The following is a 10,719-nucleotide window of genomic DNA, read 5'->3' on the forward strand; positions in this document are numbered from 1 at the left end:
GTGGATCTCTCATCCCCTTATAAGTCTCTTCAAAATGAGCACACATTATATTTGCTCTCCTCCTCCTCCTCTCGTCTCTGCTCGGTAGGTGGAATCATCTCTTTCCTCACCTCTCATGTGTGTCTTCATGTGTTTTTGCAGTAATTTAAATTGACCAGAAACCAGACGATTAGTGTTCATTTTTAATCGTGTCTGTCCCTGGTACTAGTAACACATTTCAGGTAATGAATGTCCCATTATGTGTGGAGTTTGTGTACAGACAGAAAAAAATCAGTGTACAGAAAAAAAGTGTAAGAAGTTAGAAACACCTGTGAGAACACAAGATGTAAACTCTGAAGTGACTTAATGATATCATGTTGAACGTTGTTGTCTGGGAGAGAAAACCATTAAAGACCAACATCATTGAGTAAAATTCCTTTTAAGAAAATAAATTTTTTTCAATTCAAATAAATCTTCAATCTAGTTATTTTTTAATATTTTGGTCTGGACAATTTTACGGCTGTGATATTCTGCATTTTTACGATTATCAGGATTCTTGAGGCCCTTTTTAGAGACAACGTGACATCATCACTGCGCTCTGAAACACATAATACTTCAAATGGCTTTGGAGCAACGAGTGTGCATCACAATTTAAATTCGGTTGAACTTTCCGTGTTTTGGGGTTCGTCCCCCAGGAGATGTTGTGCTTCATTACCTGCATTCTGCTTCATTTTCATGCAGAAATTTATGTTGGAATCATTTTTTATTTATGTAAACGAAAACACAACGTTGAGGCTCCAGGTGACATATCATCTACACTCACAGACATCATGTGTTCAGGCTCTAAGTGTCTTAAAGCTGCATTCTCTCTAGTGTCCACCAGGGGGCGACTCCTCTGGTTGTATAGAAGTCTATGAGAAAATGACTCTACTTCTCTCTTGATTTATTACCTCAGTAAACATTGTAAACATGAGTTTATGGTCTCAATCTCTAGTTTCAAGTCTTCTTCAATACAGCATGATGTTCATTTAGTACATTATGGTCCATTTAGAGTCAAACAGACCATAAAGCAGGGGATGCTTTAGGGCGGGGCTACACGGTGATTGACAGGTCTCTACCAGAGACGTATACGGTGTCTCTACGTCACTCCTCCTCAGTCCAGATATGATCACTTCCTGTTCACTGGTTGCAAACATAATATACTTATTTTAAGCCAAACTATGATGTTTTATTAAACATAACCAAGTAGTTACGGTTTTTATTTTAATTTACACCGTTAACTACGTTATTACTGCGACAGTAATGTAGTTTTGTTGTCTGGTAAAGGTCAGTTTATAGGAGACACGGTTGCATATTCTATAAGATCATCACACGTTCCTCTAAAAAAGAGAAGCTTTCATCTGGTCCTGAACCAGTCTCAGTGTAGTCCTGATCCTCTATCAGACCTCCATCAGTAAAGAGACCATCAGAGAGAAGATGGTCTATTTCTATAGAGTTATTCTTAATGCTCGTCATCGGAGCCACCGGGTCGGATTCTGGTGAAACCAGATGAACTCATGCAGGTTCACCAGAAACTCCTTCAGCTCAGACTCCAGCAGAGACCGGTCCACCGCGGACAGACCCAGGTCCTCCAGCAGAGACCGGTCCACCGTCGACAGACCCAGGTCCTCCAGCAGAGACCGGTCCACCGCGGACAGACCCAGATCCTCCAGCAGAGACCGGTCGACAGACCCAGGTCCAGAACTCCGGAGGGAGGAGGAGAGCTCAGCTCCCGGCAGCAGCAGCAGCAGTGTCTCCTCCTCCTCCTCCAGGAGCAGAGCTTCTCCTCTCTGCCCTCACACAATGGTGGAGCCATGACGTAGTGTTCATACTCACTAAGTCTGTCGTTAAAAGCACTTTCTTGACACAACTGAGCCCTACGATTCTATATAAATGGATAAAATAACTCCTGCTTTTATATAAAGAGAATAAGTAATTTGACAAATAAATAAATGGATGATATTTAATTATTTTTATTACTGTACATATTTATTTAATTTAAAATTAACGTCTACATTTATGTGATAATTAAGGCTTTTTTTCTACATTTGTTTCTTTATTTTTTAAATATTTTCTGTATTATTGTAACGCCAGCTTTGGTCCTCCATACAGAGTGATGCCTACATAGATTATCTTTACCCGAACAATGTTCAGTGTCACGCAAGAAACGATGTACATTTAAGTATTTAGTTAAATAAGCCATAAAAAGGTCATATAACATATACACAAATGTGTTTCCTTCACTTTAAAGCAGTACAGTTTGGATCTACACAAAACTAAGTTTAACGTACTCATAATGTATTTATTTATATATTTATTTTTTTATAAAGCAACAGGAGTAATAGAGAATTTAATTATTTTATTTTTTTCCTCCTGTCATCTACTGCCAGTCCAGTAGGTGGCGGTAATGCGCATCTAAGCTTCTTTGCCAACCGCCAATAAACACCAAAGAAGAAGATGGGCACCCCGTATCACGTGATGTACCCGGAAGTTGTATTTAGAAAACTCTTCTGGGGGGCGGGGCTCTGTCATGTGACACGGAGCTTCAGTCGTCTCGTTCTACTTCGTACTAACGATTTGGTTGTTTTAGTGAATATAATTAATAACGAAACACGAACTCCCGGAGAAGATTCAATCGGCCGAACTGTAAAATACAAAATAAACAAAGTGTTAGCTAAGTTAGCTTCCAACGTAACGTTAACGGACGTTAGCCAAAGCTAAGCAACGATGGCTCCGGTGAGTTCAACACACACACGTGCTTTATTTAAATGTTTTATTTAAAGTTGTACCTATTAATGTAAAGAAGGAGTTAGTTAATGTGCTGTAGACTAAAGCAGGTTAAATGCTACTTGCACATTAATGCAGCATAAACTGCACTATTAATACTATAACTACTATTTACTGTGTCTAGTTGTTATTGTAGTTTATTCTGTATGTTCCTGACTTGTATTGCAATACTTTGCATGCATTTGTTATTATTAATATCTTTATATTCTGCAGAAAACAACAAGGAAAAACCTTTTTGGCGATAAATGTGATTCTGATACTTATACTTACTGATATCTATATATATTATATATCTACACACTTTGACTAAAGTAAATGTGTATAGATATATAATATATATAGATATGTATACTTTGTGTATACATACACATAACATACTTTACATACGTCTAAAGTAAAGGTTTGAATGCAGGACTTGTACAGACACATCCAGTCCGTCTCTTGGTCTCTTTAGTAAACAGGTCTCCTCACACACTGGTTCCTTGTGCATCAGGGTAAAAAGGGGAGTTTTGTGTCTCAGATAATGATTCTTTTGCACAGAAAGAACTGTGGATATTTGGCCCCATGACTCTTTTACTGGTCCGTATGCATGAGACACAGTTGAAGCCGATTCAAAACAACCAGTTGCATTGAGGGAATATTCACCCACGCACAGATTCTGTTTCATCCACATCTTCACCCGTTTTATCTGGAACCAATCTGAGATGGAGCCGTGTTTCCCCCGAGGAAATCCACAAGAACCACTCGTCGAAGAAGATCAGATTCACCGCACTGAAGCAGAAGATACGGTGTTTATTGGAGCTGCTCCGCCTGTTTCTGTGAAGAGGATCAAATACCACGAGACAAAACCGTGACTTCTGTGTCAAATCAATCACAGCACTCGAGGCAGAACTCCCACCGAAGTCACCGCACGACCGGTTACTTACCAACAATGTAGTATTTAACCAGAGTCTGGTGCAGCGCTCACTCCACCTGAAACATTACATCACCTCCAGAGAACAACGAGCACCTGGTTCAACCAAACACTCAGATATTAAAAAAACACAACAACAACAAATCCTCCTGCTCGTAATAACGAGTCTGTTTGTAACCGGTAGTTAAAGCAGACTCCCGTCTCCCTCACACACCGACTATGTGCAGGTGTTGTTCACATTAAACAAAGATGCAATTACAAGGAAAACTCTGCAGAGCGACTCCTTCACGTCGTCACAAATATAAATTACAGCAGCTTTTAAAAGGCGTCTGGTTTAATAAAACAAGGAGGAAAGATGAAGAGAAATCTGAGATGAAGAGATTCCCTTCATTGTCTGGAGCTCGCCCGCTGATGTATCTGTGTATCTGATGTATCTGATGTATCTGTGTATCTGATGTATCTGTGTATCTGATGTATCTGATGTATCTGTGTATCTGATGTATCTGTGTATCTGATGTATCTGTGTATCTGACTCCTGCAGCTCCGCTCTGACCGTCACCATGAACTCTGAGAGCGACGTGCTGATGAAAGAGTACATCAAGATGATGACCGATATGATCGTGCTGTGCGTCACTCTGGCTCTCTCGCTCTCCTTCTGGGTGATCTCCATCACCATCAGCAGCTACTTCGGTGAGTCCTGACCATTAACACTTCACTTTGTTTAGTGTTGGTTCTGTCGCCCCCTGTGGACTAAAGTGGTAGTGTCTCTGAGCACCAGACTCTTTAGAAAACCTCTCATTCTACTGCAGCAGGGTCTGACAGTCGGCCCCTCTCAGTCCTGGTCCTGGTTCTCCCGTGCCCCCCCTCCCTCCAGCGGGTCCAGCATTACGTCCTGGTCTCCAGCAGCGTGGTGTCGATGATCCATATTGTTGTTTTGTTTTGTTACAGCAGCTGTTATTTAAGGATCCAAACTATTTATTTTGTTCCTCACGTCATTTAAAGTGCTCTGGAGAAGTTTATATGTTATCCTTTAATATGTTCTAATCATCTTGTGTCGTCCCATCCCGAATCATCAATCCATTCGTTGTGATTTTAAGAGTTAAACGCATCACAACTTGTTAATAAACTCTTTAATTAAAATCACAAAATGTAAATAATAAAGCTGGACTTTGTCTGTTTGTAAGGAAACAGTTTGAGAAGCTTATTGAACGTCACAAAATGTCTGAACTCAGTATAAACATGTGGTTCTGAGCTTGTTTGCTTGTTTGTTTGTGTTCTCAGGGACACTGCAGCCTGTGTCGCCATGGCGATGGTTGTTCTCCATCTTGGTTCCCCTCATGCTGACGATCCGAGCGTCGAAGAGAGGAAGTCTGAGCTTCTCCGGAGCGATGGGAGGTGAGATACGCTTCATTAATAACGTTCAGTGTGAGCGGACGGAAGCGCTTCGGCGTCTTTCAGCTTCACTCGTTGGGTTTCTCTGGAGAAAACTAGAATCTAGTTCTTCATTCATCTGAAAGAAGGTCTTTGCACAAAAGATGTTCAGTGTTCGTAGTAAGAACGACATGAAAATCTGTTTGTGACGCCTTAAAACACGGCGCGCCAAGAAAGAAAATCTGTTTCTGGACCAGAAAACCAAATAAAAATAAGTTTTCTATCAACATAATCTGAAACACTACGAGACGTTTATTGTTGTGTTACAGAAGTACCACATGTGTAAATCTGTAATTATTAAAGTTAAATCCGGTTTCTGTTCACGTCTTAGGGCCGTTTTAAAATATATTAATATATATATTAATATATAATATTAGGATTTAACAAACAGAACAGGCAGAAATAGTGAAATATTGGTTTCTGTGGCAAGAAAAGACTCACTTTAAGTATTTAAACTAGGATGTGCAATGTACTGTATGTACTGTATAATGTACTGTACGTACTGTGCAGATTATTAAGGAATATGTTCAAATATGTTTTTTAAAGGGGATTTGTGTTTAGAGAGAATAATAAAGAAGCAAAACGACAAAGAAAAATAATTCATCCATCCATTTTCCTCCGCTTATCCGGGGTCGGGTCGCGGTGGCAACAGGCCAAGCAGGCTGACCCAGACTTCCCTCTCACCGGCAACATGTTCCAGCTCAAAAATAATTCAATAAATATAAAACAATTTAGTACATAAAAAGAAAACAAAAAATGGAAGATTAAGTACTCATGACAAATATATTAACTTCAAATCATCCGTTGTCTTCAGGCAGTTTCTCTCGTCAGCAGATTGTTGTTTGTTTGAAACTAGTTGAGTCTGAACCGTGAGCAGAGTTTGATTTCAGACCTTCTGAAGTCTATTCGTGTTATTAAAATGAATGGGCCTCAAAGAGCAACATAAATAATATTATATAATGAGAGCACTAATTATCACTAATAATAGCAGAAGTAACAATAGAAACAACAGTGGATTTAAATAAAGTAAATAAAGACCAGTTATCAAAGTCATCCTACGGACACTTTCTCAGAGGTTGCACAACATACAAATATTTAAATTAAGAGCAAAAGATAAATATTAAAATGCCTAAACGCTGCACTACCTAACAGGGTCAAGAACTCAGTATTTAAAAGTCTAAAAGCAGAAAACACTCAGTGTGTCTAACGTTGGGTCTGCAGGAAGCATTTATTAGGCGTCATTAGTCCGACTATATTTAAATATAGTTCTATTATCAGTGGAATGTGGATAAACCACAAAGCTGTCCAAGTGTTTTTCACAGTTTGACTCTTCGTGGTCACGGCCCGTCAGGAGCTGTTGCTTTATTACAGAGTGGAAACAATGTTTCTATTCTCTGTGATGAAGAGAAATCTTAACTTCTTCTGATCTGCAGCATGGTGTCGATCAGCCCGCTCCTCTTTCTCATATTCATAACAAACCTCTTTCCATCAGGAGTCACCCAGGTATGAGATGTGAATCTATACGCTGACGATGAATCCATTTATTTCTGTGATTCTTTCAGTTCCCATCCCTCCTGGACTACGTTATATAACGTAGTAAACTCTTAGATCATACAGTTACCTGAGATCAAAGTGAGGTCATGCCTCTGATGAATACATAACTCCTGCATTTGGACACGGTAGACAAACTAACAGTGAACATCAATGCTATGAAAATAACTCTTTACCGTTGTCTTCCGTTAAAGTTAAGAGTCGGCTATTTAACGGACAAATAAACCAAATGAATCCCGTCTCATCTCTTCCTCTAATGTTCTCACTGGACAGTAAATGAGTGTTTTAACTTTAGAGCCGTTCTCCTCGTGATGACTGATGGAGTTAGTCATCAGCATCACTCTCTGATTAGATCTTCCATCTCATTCGACAATCAAGGCGTTTTACTTTGAATCCTTGTTTGTCACATTTTCCCTGAAAACAGATAAACAGATAATTTAAAATCTCTCCTTCACGTCCGTTCAACTTTGATTCCGTGACGCTGGAGAAGTGACTTCAGCTTCTTGTCGTGTCCTCGTCTTTGTCCTTATGAGTCCATAACTATTCAAATGTGTTATGAGGAGGACGTGACGTCATCTGGCCTGCCAACATAGAACTATCATCATATCACAATCATATTAAAGTTTAACAATTCACTGAACTGTTGTTCATCTAAAATGTACCAGTTTAAGTTGAAACCTTGAGACTCCAGATGATAGTTAATCTATAATACACGCCTTAATATAATACAGCAGAGCTGGTTAATGTGGACGAGTGCGACACCAGTGGAATCAAACTAATAGAAGAAAAACGTGCCAAACATTTGCACAAACTGTGCGGAGGCATGAAGCTGTTTCAATGCAGCAAGATCAACACGAGATGAGTTCTAATCAAGAAGATTATTTTAAAACATCTTTCTCGTCTCCTCCGCTCGTACCTCCCACGGGCGAGGAAAGGAATCAAGGAGGCATGAAATGAGAGACAGTTCTGTGCTTGTAGAAGTTTTTTATTTAGTCCAAATACTTATTATATTTTGTAGATGACCATTTATTAACAAAGGAGGAGCATTCTTGCCTTTCATGGTGTTCAAAATGTAAATGAAAGATGTTTTTCAGATATTTAAAAGCTTTGAGGTGATGGAAGTTCATTTAGTAGGAAAGCAGTGAATGTCCTTCTGATACGTCTGTGCTTTGAAGTGTCCCTTTGTCCTGTGAGGTTATCTCTGAAGTGTCCGTTTGTCCTGTGAGGTTATCTCTGAAGTGTCCGTTTGTCCTGTGAGGTTATCTCTGAAGTGTCCGTTTGTCCTGTGAGGTTATCTCTGAAGTGTCCGTTTGTCCTGTGAGGTTATCTCTGAAGTGTCTGTTTGTCCTGTGAGGTTATCTCTGAAGTGTCCGTTTGTCCTGTGAGGTTATCTCTGAAGTGTCCGTTTGTCCTGCGAGGTTATCTCTGAAGTGTCCGTTTGTCCTGTGAGGTTATCTTTGACGTGTTGAACTCGTGTTTCTCAGCTCTGCTCGTAGGATTCGTGCTGACGATGGCGAACTACAGCTTCTTCTCCGCTCTGCTGGCCTTCTTCATCACCTCCTCCAAGCTGACCCGCTGGGGAGGAGCACAGAAGAGGAAACTAGACGCCGAGTACAAAGAAGGTGAGAGACGTGAAGGTGTGCTTGTTGTTTTATGTTTTTAATCTATTCAAAGTATTAATATTCATGTTTTTGTTTAGGGGGTCAGAGGAACTGGATTCAGGTGTTCTGTAACGGAGGAGTTCCCACAGAGCTGGCTCTGCTTTATATGATCGAGGTAAACAAACACGTGCAGTGGAATAAGTACAATATGCACCTCTGGGATGTAGTGAAGGAGAAAGTACAGTAGAAGTACCTTGGATTTGTACGTAATCAAAGCTTGTATTACTCCGGGTAGTTTTTATTAAATGTAAACGTTAATAACAGAGTTGTGTCTCAGGTGGGTCCCGGTGAGATGCCCATCGACTTCAGCAGACAGTACACGGCCTCCTGGATGTGTCTCTCTCTGCTGGGAGCTCTGGCCTGCAGCAGCGGGGACACCTGGGCGTCGGAGGTCGGGCCTGTTCTCAGCCAATCACAGCCCAGACTCATCACCACCTGGAAGGAAGTCCCAGCAGGTGAGACGAGTCACAGGGTGTCCAGCTACGACTAAATATAGATTTTATTTATTAAAAACAGCTTTACAAGATAAACAAATCAATTAAAAACAAGGGACACAAGAAGTAAACAAAATATAGTAACAAAAACAAGTTTAACATGCAAAAAACACTAATATTAAATAAATACGCTTATAAAAAGGGGGAATTCTTTAAAAGTAAGATTGTAAAATAAGTTTTGAGCAGTTGATTTTAAATTAGACGTGTAAAATAAAAAGGCTTTTGATGAAATATAATTTTAAGCTTCATTTTGGTTGATTTTTCTTTTTTTTTTTTTAGATGAAAGCGTTTGTCACACATGGTGTGTTAAAGGACCGTAGGAAAGATGAAAATCTGTTGATCACGGTTATACAGCTTCTGGCTACGATACACGCTGTAGATTTGTTTAAAGGTTGTTTATTACACACATCCGTCTGTTTCATCAGGTCATTAGTTTAACATTCAAATGTCCTAAAGCTGCTGTATGTTCATGTAAACAGCTGCATGTGTTGCTGGAGGCAGAAGTTCAAGAACACAGTGTCTTTTATATTGAGGGTTATATGTTCAGAATGAATGTCGTCTGTTTACGGAACATAAATGTACTTTTGTTCACTCGGATCTACTTTCTCTCTGCTCCAGGAACGAACGGAGGCGTCACCGCCGTCGGACTGGTCGCCAGCTTCCTGGGCGGGCTGGTGGTGGGCGGGGCTTATTACGTAACGCAGCTCCTGTTGGTGGACGACCTGAACCTGGTGAACCCCCAGTGGCCAATCATGGTGTACGGGGGCGTGGCCGGGCTGCTGGGGTCGATGCTGGACTCTTTCCTGGGAGCTCACATGCAATACTCGGGTAGGAACACATTTTTATTCTTAACTCATTATAATCGATAGTTTTTGTCTAAAACCCAAAGATATTCAGAAGAATGTTGTTTTTGGTTAAAAAAACTTAGAACTTTGTGACGATGTCTTTATAAAATACTATGACAATATATACTGTGACTTTTTAAAGATAACTGAGCTCCATGTGAGTCATCTGACTTGTTTACAAGCCTGTTAATTAGCAGATCTTCTTCTGTAAACTAAGTTCTAGAGCCACTAACTCTACGTTCCTCTCGTCTTCAGGCTTCGACTCGAGCATCGGGAAGGTGGTGAGCTACCAGTCGGCCACGACCCGGCGGATCTGTGGGAAACCGATCTTAGACAACAACGCGGTGAACCTGTTCTCCTCCGTCCTGGTCGCTCTCATCCTGCCCGGGCTGGCGTGGGGGATGTGGCCGCAGTAGACGGACTGTAAAGAGATCCGCGTAATCTGTTGGACACAAAGACACGGACGCTTAAGAGACTCCGAATATGATGGAGAGGAAAACAAAAACATTTTACAGTGTGTCGTACATTCACTCAATGATGCAACTGAATTGAACAGATAAATGGACGGAGGAGACTCAATAAATGCTGCCACCACACGTACAATAATAAACATGAAATAATCTCAATATATTTGTCTTTCACTATTTAAGATATACTTCTAGTATTGTCACAGCAATAATTTATACAGTCATGTTTTCACATGATCGACAGTTTAAAATGACATCTCATGCATTTAAAAAGCTATTTCCTTCCATTGACTGGTTTGTCAATAAACTGGTTCATTCTAAATTAAGGGTGTGTTGTGTGTGTGTGTGAATCTGTCGTAGTATAGCATGTCATCGTTACAGATACTTGGCTCCATCGTTGTGGACCACAGGCCGGAGTACAGAACTCCGATTGGACAAGAGGACTGTTTACATCAAAGGCGTTTGGTGCTCAAACATAATGGTGTTTGGACAGTGTTACTGATGGGAAATTGTGTTAAGATTTTTATTTTATTACCCAGAGAACTGTTTTGT

The 10,719-nt window shown here is 40.3% G+C and overlaps 1 protein-coding gene across 1 annotated transcript; it reads left to right on the plus strand.

Moving 5' to 3' along the window:
- Positions 1 to 2,531: 2,531 nt before the first annotated feature.
- tmem19 (transmembrane protein 19) lies at positions 2,532 to 10,493 on the plus strand. The gene is made up of 8 exons (XM_076111732.1): positions 2,532 to 2,754; positions 4,260 to 4,408; positions 5,000 to 5,113; positions 8,185 to 8,322; positions 8,400 to 8,476; positions 8,639 to 8,816; positions 9,474 to 9,683; positions 9,956 to 10,493. Exons 2-8 carry the CDS (start codon positions 4,279 to 4,281, stop codon positions 10,114 to 10,116), a joined length of 1,008 nt encoding a protein of 335 aa, XP_075967847.1. The 5' UTR covers positions 2,532 to 2,754; positions 4,260 to 4,278; the 3' UTR covers positions 10,117 to 10,493.
- Positions 10,494 to 10,719: the final 226 nt, after the last annotated feature.

Source organism: Anarhichas minor, unplaced genomic scaffold (assembly GCF_050575085.1).
Source record: "Anarhichas minor isolate MPS153535 unplaced genomic scaffold, ASM5057508v1 ptg000045l, whole genome shotgun sequence".
Taxonomy (NCBI): domain Eukaryota; kingdom Metazoa; phylum Chordata; class Actinopteri; order Perciformes; family Anarhichadidae; genus Anarhichas; species Anarhichas minor.

Coding starts and splice junctions, on each gene's coding strand:
- tmem19 (XM_076111732.1), top strand. CDS start 4,279: ATGAACTCTGAGAGCGACGTGCTGATGAAAGAGTACATCAAGATGATG. Junction 4,409..4,999: donor CACCATCAGCAGCTACTTCG/GTGAGTCCTGAC, acceptor TTGTGTTCTCAG/GGACACTGCAGCCTGTGTCG. Junction 5,114..8,184: donor CTTCTCCGGAGCGATGGGAG/GTGAGATACGCT, acceptor CGTGTTTCTCAG/CTCTGCTCGTAGGATTCGTG.